The sequence below is a fragment of the Perognathus longimembris genome, chromosome 12 (assembly GCF_023159225.1).
Source record: "Perognathus longimembris pacificus isolate PPM17 chromosome 12, ASM2315922v1, whole genome shotgun sequence".
NCBI classification, from domain to species: domain Eukaryota; kingdom Metazoa; phylum Chordata; class Mammalia; order Rodentia; family Heteromyidae; genus Perognathus; species Perognathus longimembris.
The window spans coordinates 57,687,872-57,708,241 of NC_063172.1; the positions used below are offsets into that span (position 1 = coordinate 57,687,872).

The 20,370-nt window shown below is 44.7% G+C and overlaps 1 protein-coding gene across 2 annotated transcripts in view; it reads left to right on the forward strand.

The window, feature by feature from the left end:
- Lyn (LYN proto-oncogene, Src family tyrosine kinase) overlaps positions 1 to 20,370 on the forward strand; it is a 132,236-nt gene that overhangs the window by 104,436 nt on the left and 7,430 nt on the right. For both annotated transcript variants that reach the window (XM_048359181.1, XM_048359180.1), the window contains exons 11-12: positions 15,527 to 15,680; positions 19,199 to 19,330. In XM_048359181.1, coding sequence (XP_048215138.1) covers positions 15,527 to 15,680; positions 19,199 to 19,330 — 286 coding nt within the window. The remainder of the gene's footprint in view (positions 1 to 15,526; positions 15,681 to 19,198; positions 19,331 to 20,370) is intronic.

Consider the following 20,370-nt stretch of genomic DNA (forward strand, 5'->3'; position numbering starts at 1 on the left):
TGACTCATGCCTGTAATCAGCTACTCAGGAGGCTCTGAGGATCAGGGTTTGAAGCTAGATCCTGGCAAGAGAGTCCATGAGACTCTAGTCTCCAATTAATCACAAAAAAGCTAGAAGTGGTAGGTCACTAGCTTTGAGCAAAAAAGCTTAGGTACAGCATCCAGATCCTAAGTTCAATCCCCAGGACTGGCACTAAAAATAAAATATATATATATATATATATTTATATACATAGATATATATATATGATTCTTCTGTATACATATTTGTGCACTTGAACGAGTGTATCGAGTGTATCTGAAAGATTCTTAGTTGTGGACCAACTGTACCTAAAGTATGTATTCATTTTAAAACGGATACAACTGTACCTAAAATATGTATTCATTTTAAAACTGACGTTTCTTCCTTTTTAAAAGTCTTTTAAAACAATAAGAATACTTTTTTATTCATTTATTTATCACACTAGGTATTTCTATCTTTCTCTAATCCAGTCCAGCAGGTCAGATTTCTTATTTTATCGTTATTATATTATAAATGTTTATTGAATATCGGGTCAGGCATCCTTTCTTGTGTGTGTCATGGGGCTTGGACACAGGGCCTGAGTGATGTCCCTGAGCTTTTTCACTCAAGGCTAGTGCTCTAGCATTTGGCGCCACAGCTCCACTTCTGGTTTTCTGGTGGTTAATTGGAGATGAGTCCCACAGACTTCCTTGCCTGGCTTTGAACCACAATCCTCAAATATCAGCTTCCTGAATAGCTAGGATTATAGGCCTGAGTCATTGGCACCTGGCCTCAGGCATCTGTTCCTGTACTTCCTTCTTGTTACAGTTTATTTTTCTGGGAATATTCTGATGTAAGCTCTTTACACATATTTACTATTATTAGCTTTTTGTTGCCCATACTTTACTATGATGGTTTTAATTACATACTAGGCTCGAATTGTGTACGCTTTTATCCATTTGTAGATATTTAGCTAGAAGCTCTATAAATGTGTCTACAGCTATTACAGTATCCTACACCTATGAGGGCATCATAATTTCCTTAATCTTCCCTTAGAGGTAAACCCTTAGATCATCTTATTTTCCATTGATGAAAGTAACAATGCAAAAACTGCCTGTGGGGGCTGGGAATGTGGCTTAGCAGTAGAGTGCTTGCCTAGCATGCATGAAGCCCTGGGTTCGATTCCTCAGCACCACATACACAGAAAAAGCCGGAAGTGGCGCTGTGGCTCAAGTGGTAGAGTGCTAGCCTTGAGCAAAAAGAAGCCAGGGACAGTGCTCAGGCCCTGAGTTCAAGCCCCAGGACTGGCCAAACAAATCAAAACCAAAACTGCCTGTGGACAAGCTTCTACTTGTTGTCCTGGGTGTCCTCACTGGCAGGGTTCAGAAGCCAGATAACAAGATCAGTATGCACTGTTTTTAGATCTCTTGACATTTATAGCTTGTTTTCACTGAGCACGATTGGGAAATTGAACAGAGTGAATCTGTCTCACTTTGCTCTGTTACCTGCGGGGTCAGTTCACATTCCACAACAGAGGCGATCACAAGCTCATACCTGTCTCTTGGCCAAGCACAGGTAAGAGCCAAAGGCTCTTCTCTCGGTTCCTCCTTCCCTGGAGTACTTTGAAAACATTTACTTCCTTCCACTTCTCCTTTCCTTTCCGACTGATAAGCATGGCTCATTAGCCACTGACTGATGAGTAAGTCATTTAAACTATTGCAGTAGCCAGAGACACTCCTTCCCCCAGAAGGGTCTTTCCTCTGCTCCCTGTCACAGGTGTTCAGAAATGTCAAGTCCATTTCCTGAGTGGGAAAGATCAACTCCTTTATACCCTTTCCTGTGTGGAAAAGGTCAACCCCTTTATTCCCTTTCCTGAGTAGGAAAGGTCAACCTCTTTCTGCCCTTTGAACTTGGCACTGTAGAAAAGGGCCTTACCAGGGTGGCATCTCCTGCCACTCTATAAAGGCCTAATTGATCAGCTTTATTCTCTACCATTTCTCTATTAGAAAGTGAGTCTTGACTTTAGTCCTTTGATTATTAATGATAGTACAGACATGGGGTGGTGGCTCCATGCTAGAGCACATACTTAGCATCTACAAGATTCTGGATTCAATCCCCAGCAACACACAGTCTGAGAAAAACTTAACAACTCCATTATTAGGACAATAGTAATCATTAGTGTCTGTCTCACACAGAGCCTCTGCTCTGTCCTTTGCAGTCTCATTGGGACTCTGTCAGGTTGATTTGATTATTGTGTCTGTTTTGCAGAGTGGAAAATTTGAGACTCTGAGAGGAAACTTGCCTTGTCATCTTCTCCAGTTAATACTGTATACAGTTCCCCACAATCTCTTCCGCAGCCCCTGAAGTCACCATTCTACTTCAGCTCTCTCAATTGGACCAATCTGAGTAGCATGGAAGTGGAACTGGCCAAGATTGCTCTTTTTGTGACTAATGTCTTAAGGTTCCTATTGTAGCATTTGACTTTACTCCCTTTTTTTGACTGAATAATATTCCATTCTGTGAATATACCACATTTTGCTTATCCCTATGTCCACTCTTGATGGCCATTTGGGTTATTTCTGTCTTCTGGCTATTGTGAATAATGCTGCTTGGAACATAGCTATACAAAGTCTGCCCAAGTCCCTGTTTCTTTCTCTTGGAACTCCATTTTTGACATTCTGAAGAACTTCATGATTTCCATAATACCTACACCATTCTACTCTACATTCCCTTCTTACTACCACCTGCTCTCTTCTTATCTCTCTGGCTCTGCCTACCTGCCTCTCCTCCTGTCTGTCTCCCCCGCTTCTTTTTCCTTTTCTTTTTTTATTCCCGGGCTTGAATTCAGGGTCTTAAACTCCAGCTCTCTTTCAGCTTTTTCACTCATGTCTGACACTCTACGAGTCCAGCTTTTTCATGTTTGCTTGGAGATAGAGTCTTGCAGACTTCCCTGCCTGGGCTGACTTCAAATTGTAATCCTCTGATCTCAGTCTACTGAATACCTTGGATTACAGGCATAAGCCCAGAGTGCTCAGCTATTTTTCTGGGCAAAAAACCCAATATCCATCCAGAAAACACCAGAATGCCTTTTTACAAGAGAAAGTCTTGAGTATCAACTGACAATTCCTCCCTCTCTCCCTTCTTCTCTCCTTCCTTTTAGCCCTTCCTCCATCTCTTCCTCCGCCAAAGAAGGTAATTCTGTTTCATGGAATTTTACTACTTTAAATATAGTTACTTGGTGGAGCCCTGTTTCTAAAAAGTATGGCTCCTTAAGGTATTACAAGTCCTTGTTTGTTGTTGGATTGAGTTATAAGGAGGCACAGACATCTCCACCAGCCCTTTGAATATGCATGTAGGTGCCAAACTTGGCCCCTGTCTTTGAGCCATGAACGTAGTTTCACAGACTTCAAGCCTTAACTTGATCTGTTTTTAACTTACTATTTTTCCTTCTTCTTCTCTACTGCCAACTTATAGGCATTTTATTTTATTTTTATTCCTTTAATTTATTTTTGTCTTATTTATTTATTCATAGGGACTGAACTCAGGACCTGTGTGCTATCCCTGAGCTCTTTTACTCAAAGCTAGTGCTCTACCACTTTGTGCCACAGCACCACTTTCTCAGCATTTTTAAAAAATAATTTTATTGTCTTTAAGTTGATTTACAAAGAGTGACAATTCAACACCCATCTGGGTAAATGTCACCTTTCCTCTTATTCTCTGCCATTTCTCCCAACCCCTCTCATCCCCTCAAGCATCCTATTTAAATGTAAAGGCAGAAGCCAGAGCGATGACGGTTAAGAGCACTGATGGAGAGACCAGCAGGCATGGACTCAGACCATGGCCTTTGTAAGAACCTCCAAACACCAGGACAGCCTGCTCTTCTTTACTGGGATAACACTTACTTCCTGGTCTTGTTTTAACTACTCTAAATGCCTACCCCAGGCCTGAGGAAGGAAGAGCTATTATATTATATGGTATCAACCATCTTCATCAACATCATCCAAGTATACATTTCCCTAGTTCTTAACAGTTTTGCTTAGAAAATAATAACCAACTAGAGCTAAAATAAAGGACAGGTATCGTGTGATGTGCCTGTTATCCCAGCTACTCAAGGCTGCTTTCAGACTGGCCCATGTAAAGTTAGTATAAGACTTGATCATGGTAGAGCATTTAGCAAGCGTGAGGTTCTGCGTTCAATCCCCAGTACCACCAGAAAAAAAAAGCTGAAATAATACTTTAGAGAAAAAATGATTCTAAAAAGGTTAGCATACAGCTGGGTGCTGGAGTCTCATGCCTGTAATCCTAGCTACTCAGGAGGCTGAGATCTGAGGATCACAGTTCAAAGCCTGCCTGGACAGGAAAGTCTGTGAGATTGAGGTTCTTATCTCCATTAACCACCAGAAAACTGGAAGTGGTGCTGTGCCTTAAAGCCTTGAGCAAAATTGCTTAGAGACAGCACCCAGGCACTCAGTTCAAGCCCCATGACCACCACCACCCCCAAATAAAATGGTTAGACTGCAAACATAGCAGTGAATGAACTCCCTGATCCAAGCTTCTTTCCTTCCTTCAAATTACAACAGAGAATGCAGGGTGGAGGTACGGGAGGACCAGTAAGTATGCATAGAAAGTGTAGTAACAACTGAGTGCTATAAAACAAATGCTTTCATATTTGGTACACATAGACAAGATAGGTTTTCAGTTCAATGGTTTTTGTTGTGGATTTTGCAAACACCCTGTTTTCTTTATGTTTCTTTATGTTAAATGGTCCCGAGGGCCAGTTTGGGATTGACCCCTGGGCTCCCTGTTAGAAAGAGTCCTTCAGAGAGACTGTAGGATTTATCCAATTACTGTTCTTTTTTTTTTTCAATTCCAACTATGTTATTTTATTAGATTTACATACGTGTGCCAGTATGGGGGCTTGAACTCAAAGGTTGGGCACTGTTCCTTAGCTTTTTTTGTTTAGGCTGGTACTCTACCACTTGAGCCACTTCCAGCTTTTTGGTGGTTCATTGGAGATAAGATTCTCACGACTTTTTCTGCCCAGGCTGGCTTCAAACCAAGATCCTCAGATCTCAGCCTCCTGAGTAGCTAGGATGACAGGTGTAAGCCCCCAGCACCCAAGAATTCTATTATTATTTCATTGGTTTTCTAGGGAGTCTGAATGCAATTTGTTATTTGAATTCTTTCTCTCAAGCCCAGGAAGCAGTTTGGTCTCTAGAGAGCCAGGCAAACAATGCCCAGGGGACCAGGTGAAGCCCTGAGAAGGGCGATTTCTATCATTTCCAGCTTTCTGGCATGTTCCTTGTTTAGTTTCTCACTGCCTGTCTGTCTAGATGAGCAGTGTTTTCCAGCCTCGGATTCTCAGACAAGGTTGCGTGTTCATTCCAGTTTCTCATTAAGGCTGGAATTTCCGGCAGTAGATTTTAGCTTTGCTTGAGAGATCACATTCAGCTCTGCCGTGGAGGTCTTTTGATTGCTTTTTTTTTTGGGTCTTTTTCTGTCCTCTGATTCAAAGTGGGTGCTTCTCATTAAAGTGAAAAGAGAGAACGAAAAATCTCAGCAAGCTAGATAGCCTGTGATTTGCCAATTTCTCAGAAAAGCCATAGCAATTAGGATGAACACCAGACCACTCAAGCAAGCCTCCCGGAGCCAGGTCACCTACAAAACACTTCATTATTTGTCCAAAATGTCGCCGAGCTTCTCCGGCAATGGCAGCTGGGTGTGTGCTACTGAGCCAGTAAGCCCACAGGACACTTGAGGAATGAGCCTGAGTGTTGTTGAGATAGCAGAGTGGCAGAGATTTGGGCAGGGGAGACTACAGGAAGCTCTGGGTGCGGAGTACTAAAGCTGACAGACTCCTATAGAATATTTGAGAAAAACAGAAACAGATGAATGAAGTGTGGTGGTTATCTATAGTGAGCAAGCCTTTTGCAAAGGGTTTTGTGTGTGCTTTGCTTGGGTTTACAAAACATGGTTGAAATTTCCCTCTGGAGTTAAATTTGGATAGCCATAGTGCATCCTTAAAATTAGCTAAGTAGCAGGGCACCAGTGGCTCACACCTGTAATCCTAGCTACTCAGGAGGCTGAGAGCTGAGGATCCAAACAGCCCAGGCAGAAAAGTCCCCATGAGGCTCTTCTCTCCAGTGAACGACTCAAAAACTGGAAGTGGCGCTGTGACCCAAGTTGTGGAGGACTAGCCTTAGACACAAAGAGGCTCAGGGACAGCACCCAGGCCCCAAGTTCAGGCTCCACAATTGATTTAAAAAAAAAAATTAAAGCTCCACAATTGATTAAAAAAAAATTTAAAGAAAACAACCTAACTGTACCGTGAGACTCTCGTGTGGTCTCGCTAATCAGTATAGTTCATGAGGAAAGAGGAACCAATGCTGTTTTTCTCTGAGCATGCGGCTCAAGGTACTTGCTCAGGGCCTTGCTGAAACTGATCGTGATTCATCCTTCCAGTTTGGGGGACAGGAATATGAACTTTTCATTTAAACTTGGCAGGGGACAGGAAAACCACATGAGCATATTCAACTAAGATGACTCTAAAAGCGTTGGTCTGATTTAACATCTTCCACCTTGCACACTGAAGAAAAGTAAAGTGACTAGAACTCTACCCTCACCTTGCAACATCAAAGGGAACAAGTGTCATTTTTATGAGTTCCTTGAAGGCACAAAAGGGAACTAAAGCTATGAATCAGCCATGCTAAATGAGTTGAAATGCACTAGGAAGGAAAGCACATCTCAATTAAACTCAGTTGGCTAGTCAGTGCTGAGAAGCCTCATGAACAGGAGCTGCCTACATGATCATCCTCAATGTAGGTCATGGGGCTACCTCTTACTTTACTTTCCAGTAGCTTAACACATAGCTTATCTGAGACAGACAGCCTGAGAAGAAAAGAGATATTGTGAATGTCTTCAACTTTGGCAGGTGGTTCAAAAAGTTGGAGTTTTGTTGTGTTTATATACCAATGAGCCTAGCCCGTGATGATAAGATTCTTTAGATTCAGAACCAAAAGACTGAATCCATTTACCCAACCCTTTAACGAATAGTCACAGCCCCAGAGCCACGATACGAAAGTACTGCTGGCTTGCCTGTCCTCTGCCTCTGAGACTAGGAGGCTCGGGCGCCTGCTTCCTAAGTCGCAGGGAAAACAGAAACGCAAGCCTAGTGCTTCAAGCTGCTGATGCCCTGAGAATTGAGATGTAGTAGACCTCTATTTCCTGTAGCCTCATCACCCCCTCTCCCAGCTCTGAGCTCCTTTAGAAGGCCTTGCATAGCTTGCTCTTTCTGCAGCTGAGTTGCATTGGCACTTTCTCCTCACACATACCGAGGACCGCAAGCCTTGTGTGAGGTTGTCCACAGGTAAGAAGTTTTGTTTCATTCTATCCCAAACTTTGAATCCTGACATAATGGTAGGTTACAAGCTTGTGGTCTAGTGTCATTCTTCTCAGATTTCATGGGCTGTTTCCTGTCTCGAGAGCTTTTGGGGTTCTCAGCCTGGGCTTCACATCAGAATTCCTGGGGGAGGCTCCATTTCCATTGATTCAAACTCAATTCGTCAAGGTGGCACCCAGAGAGTGACAGTGTGTGCAGGTGCCCCATGTGACTTCCACACAGCCAGAGTTAAGAAGTCCTTGCTTGAGGGTTAGCGTTTAATTTAACTGCAAAACATCAGGAAAGGAAACCAAATTCACTTCTAATCTCTGACACAAGCCCGGGGCACAATTCTAGGAAAGTTCCTTTGGGCCACAGTTCCAAAGAGGAAGACATCTCTTGCTTTGTTAAGACAGATGGGGCTACCTTGATAAAGGATATTTTCTTGTTTAATTTTTGCCTGGTTATTTTCATTCTGACCCTGTCTGAGCCAAGAATATATCATTATCTATATTGTTTACCTTGCCCTATAGTAAAATGGATTTTTAAGCTACATCTGTCCCACTTAGCATCTCCTAGACTATGTGTTTTAGTCTGTTAGTGCTGCTGTAACAAAATACTATAGACTAAGTAATTTATAAAGAAAAAAATGTTGGGTTTTTTTTTATTCCTCACAGTTCTAGAGGTTAGTAATCCAAGATCAAGATGTTAGCACGTGGTGGCTACCGGGGGCCTTTGTGTATGTATGTCGGTACTAGGGCTTGAACTCAGGACTGAGGCACGGTCCCTTAGCTTTTGCACTCAAAGCTGGCACTCTACTAGCTCCACGTCCTGCTTTTATGTTGGAAAGGAAGTCTCACAGACTTTCCTGCCCAGGCTGGCTTCAAACCACTCTCCTCGGATCTCAGCCTCCACAGCAGTTAGGATTACACACGAGAGCCACCAACATCCAGCTGTGAGGGCCTTTCTAATGGGCCTTCATGGCAGAAGGCAGAAATGTAAACAGGGGCCCAACAACGGGAGATGTCTCTTTTCTTCATAAAGGCGTCCATCCCGTTCATGATAGAGGAGTCCTAATGACTCTAAAAGAAACCTCTTCCAAAATACTACTGCATTGCATGAAGTTCCCACATGAATTTTGGGGTATACATTCAGACTATGCTTGTCTTTGGGGACATGATCTCTCGCAAGGCAGAGGCAAAGAAATTTTTTTTTTTTTTTTTTTTTTTTTTTTTTTTGGCCAGTCCTGGGCCTTGGACTCAGGGCCTGAGCACTGTCCCTGGCTTCTTTCCGCTCAAGGCTAGCACTCTGCCACTTGAGCCACAGCGCCACTTCTGGCCGTTTTCTGTATATGTGGTGCTGGGGAATCGAACCTAGGGCCTCGTGTATCCGAGGCAGGCACTCTTGCCACTAGGCTATATCCCCAGCCCAGAAATTTTAAATATTAAAATTGCTTGTGCTTCTCACCAAAGTTCAAAATTCCCTGACATAATCTTATTTCTTTGTATTTAGTTTCTCCTGTATGTAGGTTTTCTATGTTTGCCACCCCTTAGGTCTGAGCACGGGCCTTCTGCTTCCTAAGCAGATGCTCTATCTCTTGAGCTGCACCCTCAGCTCTGCTAGCTTTCGTATTTTTTGTAATAGGGTCTCACATTTCTTTGCCAGGCCAGCCAGAGCTTTCATCTTCTATTCTTTTTTTTTTTTCTTTGCCAATTGTGGGGCTTGAACTCAGGGCCTCGGCACTGTCCTTGAGCTCTTTTTGCTCAAGACTAGCACTCTACCACTTGAGCCACAGCACTACTTCTGGCTTTTTCTGTATATGTGGTACCAAGGAATCAAACCCAGGGCTTCGTGCATGCTAGGCAAGCACTCTACCACTAGGCCAAACTCTCAACCCTTCATCTTCTATTCACACTTCCCACCTGCCTTGGGTGATAGGTAAGAACCATGATACCCAGCTTATTGTTTGAGTGCAGCCCTCCAACATTAATCCTCCAAATCCTTACCTCCCAATTGGTTGGGTTTGTAAGTGTGAATCACTATGCTCTGCCCACAATAAGCCAACTTTAACTTAAATGTTATTACTATTAATTTTATATAGCTGGAAATTGAACTCAGGAATTAGTGCATGCTAGGCAACCATCTATTCTGAGCTACATCCCTAACCTCAATTTTAAATTTAAATCCAATTAAAATTTTCTCTCTAGAGAAGTGATAGTGGAGGATGGAAAGAAGGTTGAAGTAAATCTGTCCCAGGTACAGACAACACAAACTTAACATGTATGTTCTGGGCTAAGTACCCTGAATTTTATCTGACAGAGAGTTTGCAATTCACTTTGAGGGGTGGAATTTGAGTCTACCAGCCATGAATTATGGCAGGAAATCTTGAGTCTTTCTCTCTTGTTCTCAGTCCAGAAGTATTCTTTCCTTGAAAATTTGGGCCTTAGAAGTATCTACTAGTCTATCAATACTGGTTTGTTTTGTGTGTGTGTGTGTGTGTGTGTGTGTGTGTGTGTGTGTGTGTGTTCAGATAGAACATTCTGGAAAGTAGACTTGGATATCAGACAAATCTGGGGTAAATACTGGCTCCTTCACTCTGTGGCTTTAGGCAGGTCCTTTAATTTTTCTAAGCCTCATTTGTATCTGCACAGTGAAAGTAAAACCTATCCATTACTAAGATAAAATATGAATCAGATATAAAAGATATAAACTGGGATGTGGTACATAATGAATGCTCAGTTAGTGGGAGAAGTGGTCATTCATAGCTACCTACCCGTCACCATCAACAGAGAAGAGATCTGTGAGCACAGAGCAACATAGCAACCTCTTTTATGTATTTGTGCATGTGTGTGTTCCAGTCCTGGGCCTTGAACTCAGGGCCTCAGTGCTGTCCCTGAACTTGTTGACTCAAGGCACTCTACCACTTGAACCATAGCTCCACTTCGGACTTTTTGGTGGTTAATTGGAGACAAGAGTCTTACAGGCCTTCCTGCCCCGGCTGGCTTGGAACTATGATTCTCAGATCTCAGCCTCCTGAGGAGCTAGGGTGAGCCACCGGCACTCAGCCCCAGCAATCATAATTAACATGTTTGATCCCAGCCATGTTACTCCTGCACCAATTCTTAGTTACTAGAACACCAGAAATCAGAGGTAGGCGCCCTGATTCTGAGCTCCGTGCTCCTGGTAGGGCCTTGGTTTGATATGTTTATGTGGCAGTTCTTTCTGCAGACACTAAATGTCCCTGGGGGAGGAAGAAGGCATTCCATGAAAGAGATTAATTCTACATCTAACTAGCCTAAGTAGCTTTTGATTTCTTCCTCCTATTGTGAAATAGAGCTAGGTTTACTTTAGCCAAAGTAAATATATCAACCAAAACAGAAAAGTCACACTTTTTCTTTTTATATAAAGAAACTGAGAAGGTTGGCACTAGTGGCTCATGCCTATTATCCTAAATACTTAAGAGACTGAAATCTAGAGGGTCATGATTTAAAGCCATCTCAGTCAGAAAAGTACACAAAATTCCATCTCCTAAATAATCGGCAAAAAGCGTAAATAGGGACGTTTTTCAAGTGGTAGAATGCGAACTGAGCGAGCAAGTCAAGTAAGTACAAGGCTCTGAGTTCATACCCCAGAAAGCAGCCAAGAAAGAATAAAGAGAATTAGGCCATTTTGCATAAGGGGAGTCATAATATTTATGATCTCAAAACTCAGTCATCTCTGAAGCCTTTTATTTTGTTCCCATAACTATTGTTTATTCTGTTCGGTTAATGCTATTGCTTTGAATTCTTATCATGGTAAATAGACTTAGGGTTGTTTGGAAACTGAGCTCCTTAAAGCACTGGGGTATGGAAAAGAAAGGCAAGATAATAAGACTTGTTGCAAGGCTCTTATTATTTCCTTTCAAAGCTATAAGTGCAGAGCTAGGGAGGTGTGATAAATCCCTTGCTAACAAGTTTTTAAAGTGCACAGACCATTGAACCCATCACTGATGCTGAAGTCCAGGAGTCCCTGCTGCTGTATTTGGAGGCTCTCCTGTGCACATGTGGAAGTAGAAAAGTGCAGGCAAGTCCAACACAGGTTGCAGATTGGACTGTTAACAGCAATCTAAGTCTAAGTTGGGATTTCAGCCCATATCAGCTTTTTGGGAGCTTCTGGCCCCAATTGTATAAGATCATTGCAATGTTAGATAGAAAAGTAGCTGAACTACTAAGGAGGAAAGTGAAGAGAATCAGATAAGCACCAATGACTCACATCCGTAATCCTAAACTACTCAGGAGGCCGAGGATCTTTGTTCAAAGCCAGCACAGGCAGGGAAGTCCATGAGACTCTTTATCTCCATTAAAACAGCAAAAAATCTGGAAGTAGAAATGTGGCTCAAGTGGTGGAGTGTCTGTCTTAAGTAAAAAAGCTAAGGGACAGTGCCCAAGCCCTGAGTTCAAGTCCCAATACCGACACAAAAGAGAATGAAGAGGCTCAGAGAGTGTCCTCGGCCCCTGTCCAGCTGCTTACAGCTTATCTTGGTTCTGGAACCAACTCCTGTCCATTTCAGCCAGGCCTCTCGCTGTCTCCCAAAGCCCCAGCGCTCAGTTCCGTTGTGTTACAATTGCGTTCATCATTCTTTCCCACCCTCCCAGCTGGCTGTTACTCTCAGCTAGGCCCACTTTACTGGCTTTTCTTCCTTCCTTCCCTCCTCCCCTCCTTCCTTCTCCACCCTCTTTCTTTCTTTCTTATTTTGTGCCGATCCTGGTGCTTGAACTCAGAATTTAGGTGCTGTCCCTGAGCTTTTTTTTTCCCCTCAAGGCTAGTGCTGTACCACTTCTGGCTTTATTTGTTCGTTTATTAGAGTTGAACGTCTGATGAACTTTTCCTAGCCAGGCTGACTGAGCTATCTTTCGATCTCAGCCTCCTGGGTAACTAGCATGATAGGCATGGCTTTTTCTAGTAGGCCTTGTTGAAGTTGAGATGCCATGCCCCTGGACACAGGGAAACCAAGGCAAGGCTCCAGGCTGCCCGTTTTCCTCTCAAATCACCCGCCTGGTGTCATCCTCCTTTGTAATACTGTTCTGCAGACTGAGCTCGGCTGTGGCCTTCCCAGGATTCCCGCCCCCACCCTCCCTCTGTGTCTGCAGCACGGAGGCCTCCAAGGGGGTCTCTCCCTCCAGCCGCTCTCTGCTCTCCCAGCCCTTTGGGGACTTCCCAGAGTCCGATGAGGATGCTTTGGGTCCAGGCCAGAGGCACGCGGTCACTGATGCACGCACCAGCCTGAGCTCCGGCCGCTCTCACTGCCTGCTCTGGGTTAAGCTTTGGACTTGGTGCCGGGCTGTGGGGTCCACATGCCTGATGCCTGGGCCAGCAAGTCCCACTCCTGCATTGGTCCTGGTGGGGCACACAGGTGAGGCGCTCGGGTGCATGCCTGAAAGGCTAGCACATGCTGGCCAGCTTTCTCAGAAAAGGGCCATTTGTCCCTCGACTGAGACCTGCAGAACACATAGGTCAGATGGAAGGTGCAAAGTCAGGTAGCGAGGGTTCCCAGCAGAGCTGCAGGGGTAAAAGCCGGAAGACTGGAAGCAGTGGCCATGGGGACAAGGTAGGAGGACGAAGCTGGATCAGTAGGCCTGGAGTTGGGACGGAACAGAAGAGAGGTGCTGAGCTGACAAGGCAGGTGGCCATATTATCCTACTATTATGCTCAGGATCTTTGTGACCACAAAAATAACCTCTGCAGCTCTGTGCTAGCATAGTACTATTTGAAAAATTACAGTAGAAAATTGTAGAAAGGCTCAGTGACACCGATGAAGATTCCAGCAGATAGAGTAAGCCAAGGAAATATGTAATGTATGACTCTTTTGTTTTGGCTTGGTTTTTGCTTTACATGGGTTTATCCTCTGGTTGGCATGAAAGCAGTATTATACAGTATAAAAATAATGACAGGCTGAGCACTGGTAGCTCACATTTACAACCCTAACTACTCAGGAGGCTGAGATCTGAGGATTGCATCCCAGACAGGAAAGTCTATGAGACTCTTAACGCTAAGTAGTCACCAGAAAACCGAAAGTGGAGCTGTGGCTCAGAGTGGTAGAGAGCTAGCTTTGACCAAAAAAGCTCAGCTCCCAGGCCGAGTTTAAGCCTCACGACAACAACAACAACAACAGCAACAACAGCAACAACAACAACAAAAGACAGGGCTATCATTCATAGCTACAAATGGTTTTTGTACAAACTGAGCCGAGGAGGATTGAAGAGAAGTTATGGAGGTGTGCGGAGGAGTCTGTTGCTGTAAGGCTCTATATATTGAAGGCCCAGTGGGGAAGGAGAAGCAAGCCAGATGGCCCCAAGTGTCTGCTAAGCAGCAGGGCCTGGAACAGGGGCTCGAAATGAAGGATGGTGAGGAGGATGCTGAGGTAGGAAGAGCCGGGTCCTCCAGCTGAGTCACTAGAATCTGGCAGAATTGAGTCATTCTCTTGTGAAATAATAGTTGCAGGGAGGGGTGTTAATGAGGTTATAACTCAGGGCCTTGTGCTTGCTAGGCGAGCATTCTCCTTCCTGATCCCTGTCCCCAGCCTTTTGCCTTCATTATGTTTTAATAGCGTCTCCAGTGTGTGCCCAGGCTGGCCTGGACTGAGATTCAGCTGCTCACACTTACCCACGTGGCTAGGATGACAAGGGCCACTGTTGTGTTCAGCCATTGACTGAGATGAGGTTGGGTCTTATCTTCATGCCCGGGTTACCCTTAAACTTTGATTGTCCCGACCTCTACTTCCCAGGCAACTAGGATTACAGATGGGAGCTGCCAATGCCTGGCTGTTGTGAAATAATTCTAATTTATGTGTGTTTGTGTGTGTGTGTTCTAACTACTTACCAGCTACACTTAAATGGTATATGATTTTATCTATCTATTTTCCTATCTATCATCTATCTATCTATCTACCTATATCTTTCCCTTGTCTCTTATTCTCCATTCTACTTCTGTCTGCCCTCACTTGACTTTATAATTTGGCATTGGCGATTCTGGAGCAATGCCTGTTTTCTATTTAGTGTGACTAGCTTGTGTCCCGTTCCCCCACCCCCCACCCCTTGCTCGAGTTCTGTTTCGATCTCTGGTTCTACCTTGCTTGGTTGTCACAGTGAATCTTCTGATTTCTCTGGTGAGCCAGTTCAGTGGTTGCTCATTAACTTGACAGGATACAGTCCCTCAAGCATGTCCTGATCGCGATACTCTGTTTATTTACTCCTGTTAGCATCATACTTTTTCCAGCTTTGGTGTCTTAGTTCCAGCTGCAGCAACAAAATGGACTGGGTGGCTGAAATAACAGACATTTATTTCCCATCATTGTAAGGATGGACAGTGTACATGACAAGGCTCCAGGGGTCAGTGACTAGTGAGGTCCACATGCAAGTTGACAGTGCAAGCCTCTTTCCACTGAGTCCTCACATGGTGGAAAGGAGCAGCAGCCTTCCGGGACTTCCAGAAGGTTCTGCCCCATGATCCAATCATCCCCCAACACCTCTACCTCCTACTCCCAACACCGTGGGGGAGAAGACCTCAATATGAATTTGGAGGTACACACATCCTGGCTACTGCATATGTTTGCACCTTTGGGAAGCTGGAATATTGACATGTGCCTATCAACATGTTGAGTCTTGGAAGTTGGTCTACGGCAAATGTGGAGGCATGATGGAGGCATGATTGGCTGGGGGATTATATTAAAAAATCTCATGCCAGGTGCCAGTGGCTCACGCCTGCCATCCTCGCTACTCAGGAGGCTGAGATCTGAGAATTGAGTGTCAAAGCCAGCCCAGGCAAGAGTCTGTGAGACTCTTGTGTCCAATTAACCAGCAAAAAGCTGGAAGTAGAGGTATGGTTCAAGTAGTACAGTACTAGCCTTGAGCAAAAAAAGCTAAAAGACAACACCCAGGCCTTGCGTTCAGGCCCTATATTGGCGCACACACACACACACACACACACACACACACACACACACACACACACACACACCCCTGTCTTGATCTCCCAGTGGCTTTGGAACTTGAATGACCGAAAGAACGTATGTGACAAGACTTGAGGAACTCAAGGCTCTTGCTTCTCCTCCCTGGCCTGCTACGGCAGCCTCGCCTTCACGCTAACACGGGAGTCCATTTCTGATTGCAGATTGCGGAGGGCATGGCGTACATCGAGCGGAAAAACTACATCCATCGTGACCTGCGCGCAGCCAACGTCCTGGTATCGGAGTCACTCATGTGCAAGATCGCAGATTTTGGCCTGGCTAGAGTCATAGAGGACAACGAGTACACGGCAAGGGAAGGTGCGAGCGACGACTGTCTTTTCTTTTAATTTTTCTTTTGCCAGTCCTAGGGCTTGGACTCAGGGTCTGAGCACTGTCCCTGGCTTCTTTTTGCTCAAGGCTAGCACTCTGCCACTTGAGCCACAGCGCCACTTCTGGCCATTTTCTGTATATGTGGTGCTGGGGAATCGAACCCAGGGCTTCATGTATATGAGGCAAGCACTCTTGCCACTAGGCCATATTCCCAGCCCCAAGGACTGTCTTTTCTTAGGGTCTCCTTTGAGGCTTTTTTGTCTGCTTTTAACAAAGCAATTACATAATCATTGCCTATAGGAAAACTTATTTGGTACAATATTTAATGTACCATCATTGTCTATTATTGTTTTGTTACAATAATAGTATCATTTAATTTTAATTTTTATTGTTTTTATGAAGGTGATGTACAGAGAGGTTACAGTAACATAAATCAGGTTATTAGCACATTTCTTCCTGGACAATGTCATCCTTCCCCTCTCTCTTTATAAGGTTTTCCCCCCATCTCTACCTACAAGTTGAATAGTTGATTTTCAACATAGTGTCTCGTGAATAACACTACGACATTTGTTCGCCCTTTGGCCCGCCATTGCTGTGCCCCTCCCTGGCCCTCCTGCAACAATGGTTTATTGTTGTTGTTCTTTCAAGTAATCTTTAGTCTGGCAACAGTAGCTCATACCTGTAATCCTAGCTACTCAGACAGAGATCTGAGGATCGTGATTTGAAGCTAACTTAGAAAAGTCTATGAGACTCTTATCTCCACTTAATCAGCAGAAAGCTGGAATGGAGCTATGGCTCAAGTATAGCGTGGCAGCCTTGAGTTAAAAAGCTCAGGAACATCACCCAGGCCCTGAATTCAAGCCCCAAGACTGGCGCAGGAAGGAAGAAGGGACAAAAAGAAGGAGGAAGGGAGGGAGGAAAAGCGGGAGGGAAAAAGGACAAAATAGATGGACATCATCAAGATTCTTTATTTGCTTTATAAGGTGAAGCCCTTTTACTTAAAAAATGAAGTCTGTACATGTCATTTCATTTTAAAGAAAACATGTATAGCACTAATTCTATACTGTAGCTTACTGATGCGGGAACTCAGAGTTTTGCTGCTTTCCAACTCTCTCTGTAAGTGCTAGAGCCAGGATTCAAACCCAGGAGACAGCCTCAGAATTGATCCTAGTTTTTTGTGGCTTTTAAAAAAAATTAACATTGACACACCTGGAGGCTCACAAAAATAACCTTTCTCCTGAAGGCTGGCCAGCCCAAGACCATGTGGGGTTGCCTTGTCTCAACTCAGGATTACCATACGATGCTTTTTGCACATAGGTCATCCAGGTGACCGTCCCTTCAGTGTGGAGGCTCTCGCGTGTTTCTCCATTAGCCAGGCCGGGAATAATAAGGCCCCTTACAGGGTCACATCAAGCAGGGACCAGCAGAGCCGAGATTCCGCCCTGGCTACCAGAGCCAAGTTCCCAGCCAGGGCACTGCCCCAGCAGTGTGCTGCTAGTCAAGGAAGGGGTGTGCGCCTGTCCTTTAAGCTGTTATTCAGACTTACATTTTGACTGATCATCTTTTTTTCTTGGTCAGTCGTGGGGCTTGAACTCTGGGCCTGGGCGCTGTCCCTGAGCTCTTCAGCTCAAGGCTAGCACTCTGCCACTTGAGCCACAGCACCACTTCCAGTTTTCTTTGTGGTTAGTTGGAGGTAAGAATCTCACGGTTTCCTGCCTGGCTGGCTTTGAACTGTGATCCTCAGATCTCAGCCTCCTGAGTAGCTAGAATTACAGGCGTGAGCCCGCCGCACTTGCCTTGGTCATCCTTTTTTTATTCCAGCACTGGGGCTTGACCTCAGGACCTTGCACTCCTGCTTCTTGTTGTTGTTGTTTTTCCCTTTCAAGGCTGGTGCTCTGCCACTTGAGCCAGACCTCCACTTCTCCCCCCCCCCCCAAATACTCTGAAGCAATGACATAAAAGAGCCAGAAGCTCATGGCTCCCACCTGTAAACCTACCTAATCAAGGGGCTGAGGTCTGAGGATCACAGTTCAGAACCAACCATGACAAAAAAAAACCCAGAAGACTCCATCCTCAATGAACCACCAAAAACCTGGGCTGGAAACATGGCTCAAGTAGCAGAGCACTATCTGAGCAAGTATGAGGTCCTGAGTTCAAACCCTAGTAGTTGAAGAAGAAAAAAAAAAGACAAACTGAATGTTTTTTGAACTAGTTGGGGAACCCCCAGCCTTTGCTTGATGCTGGAGTCTATGCTTGAGTCCTGCTTTCCTTACGCGGCTCTTGCCTCTTCATTCCCTAGATCCCATCCACCGGCCCCAGTCCCTCATCCTCAGCAGCGACTGAGAAGCATGGCTCCTTCCTTGTCTCCTCAGCAGATCATTGTTTTCTGCCCTCACAGTGTGAGATGCTTTGTCCCAGGAAATGAACGACGGGGACATTACCATTCACTAGCATCTGAGTAACTGTTAACCAGGGCATAGGAGATAGGTCTCCGCATGAAAAGATATTTACCTTCTGGCTGTGGGTTCAGCTCTGTGATGGAAAATGTGCTCCCCATGTGTATAGCTCTGGGTTTGGTCTCCAGCATGACTGATAAATAAATAAAAGGAAGAAAAAAAAAGATCTTTTTGAGAGGGGGATCTAGCTAAAATGACCAGGTTGGCTTTGAATTTTTGGACTAAGGAGATCCCCTCCCAGGTTCTCTTTGAACACTAACGAGGTCTGCTTTGGAATCTGGTGTGGAAGGCAAACATCCACATGTAGAATAAATTCCTCTACACACTATGTCATGTTCTTTCTGTTTAAAGGAAGCCTGTAGTAATACCCCAAGGGGGGGTTGGCCTCTGAAGAAGGGGTCATCCAAAGGAAAGCAAACAGATGTGTGGGTCATTTTGAGATATTTATATGTGTCCCATAATCAAGATGTTTAATTGTTTGGGGTTTTGGATCATTTTTTTCAGTCCTGGGGCTTGTCCTTGAGCCTTTTTGTGCTTTCAGCTAGCACTCTGCCACTTGAGCCACAGCGCCGCTTCCAGCTTTTACTGAAATCAGCATCTCACAGATTTTCCTATGGGGCTGACTTCGAACTATGATCCTCAGATCTCAGCCTTCTGAGTAGCTAGGATTACAGGCGGGAGCCACCAGCATGTGACTAAGATGCTTAGTTCTTTATTTAAAAAAAAAAATCATGCCAGGCATTGGTAGCTCATGCTGGTACTGGCTATTCAGGAGGCTGAGATCTGAGGATCATGGTTCGAAGCCAGTCCAGGCAGGAAAGTCTATGAATCTCTTATCTCCACGAAATTACCAAAAATCCAGAAGTAGAGCTGCAGCTCAAAGTGGTAGAGCACCAGCCTTGAACAAAAGAAGCTTAGTTAGCAATAGTACCCAGGCCCTGAGTTCAAACCCCAGGACCGGCACCAAAAAAATCTAATCCAAGGAGGAAGTATGAGGGCCTGACACTCATGACTTTTCTGTGTAAGATGAAATGTGATCTCCTCCCTCAGGTGCTAAGTTCCCCATTAAATGGACAGCTCCAGAAGCCATCAACTTCGGATGCTTCACTATCAAGTCTGACGTTTGGTCCTTTGGGATTCTCCTGTATGAAATTGTCACCTATGGGAAGATCCCCTATCCAGGTATGGCTTAGTTACCCACTTCCATGCAGGTGGTCTCTATGAGGAAAGAGTCAAGCTGGGTGAGTCTTTTAAGAAACCAAATAGTTTCAACTATGCAAAAGCAAAGAATAAAGGCTTCAACCAAAACTTGATCTTCACTGGGTTTTGTGGCAGTAGCTCTAAAATATGCTTCAAATTGCTCTAAAATCTTCTTGACCTTCTACTTGATCATACGAAGCTTCTCTCACTAATGAGTCCCACCAGCTACTCAGTACCTAGAGCAGTGTCGGCACTTACTGCTATCGGTAAGTGTTGAGATCAGTCTGGATTCAACATAGGTGTCCCTGACACAGGAAGAAACCAATGCATAAATGAGAATTTCCAGTGCCCTCTAATTGACTTTGGAACTGAGGGTGTTTTTTCTTGTTTGTCTGGTTGATTTTGTTGGTGGTACTAGGATTTAAACTCAGTGTCTTACACGTGCTAGAGCAGGCCTTCTGCCATCTGAGCCGGGACTCCTGCCTGGGGCTGAGGGGATGGAATCTCTTTAGGAATCCCAGTAACAGACGCTTCTGATTTTCAACTTACACCACTCAGTGTCTCCAGATTCCCCACACCCAAGCTGAGGGGGCCACATTGTGTCCCCTCTACCCGTACTCACCAACACCCCCCTGCCTCCAGGCTCCAGGCTGACATGGGAAGGAGGGATCTTTCCCCCTAATTGTTCACAGATGTCTGACGTTCCACAAAATCTACAGATAAGCTGAAGTTAAATCATTCCTTCATTTGAAAGTTATCTGAGGGATAGCATGTGCTTCGATGGTTATATAGCATGTGCAAGGTCCCGACTTCATTTACCAGCACCAACAAAAATAAATAACTGTAAACCAAAAGCAAAAAACATAAAACAAAAACCACCTAAGCATGCCAGGGACTCTCAAGACTTTCGAGATGCAGTCATCTCAGCCCCTGCCTTGGAGAGCTACCATTCTGGTAAGGAGAGATGGGTGCGTTACAGACCTTAGCTGGGGGTGGGGTGGATGCAGGGGCTCTAGGGATAA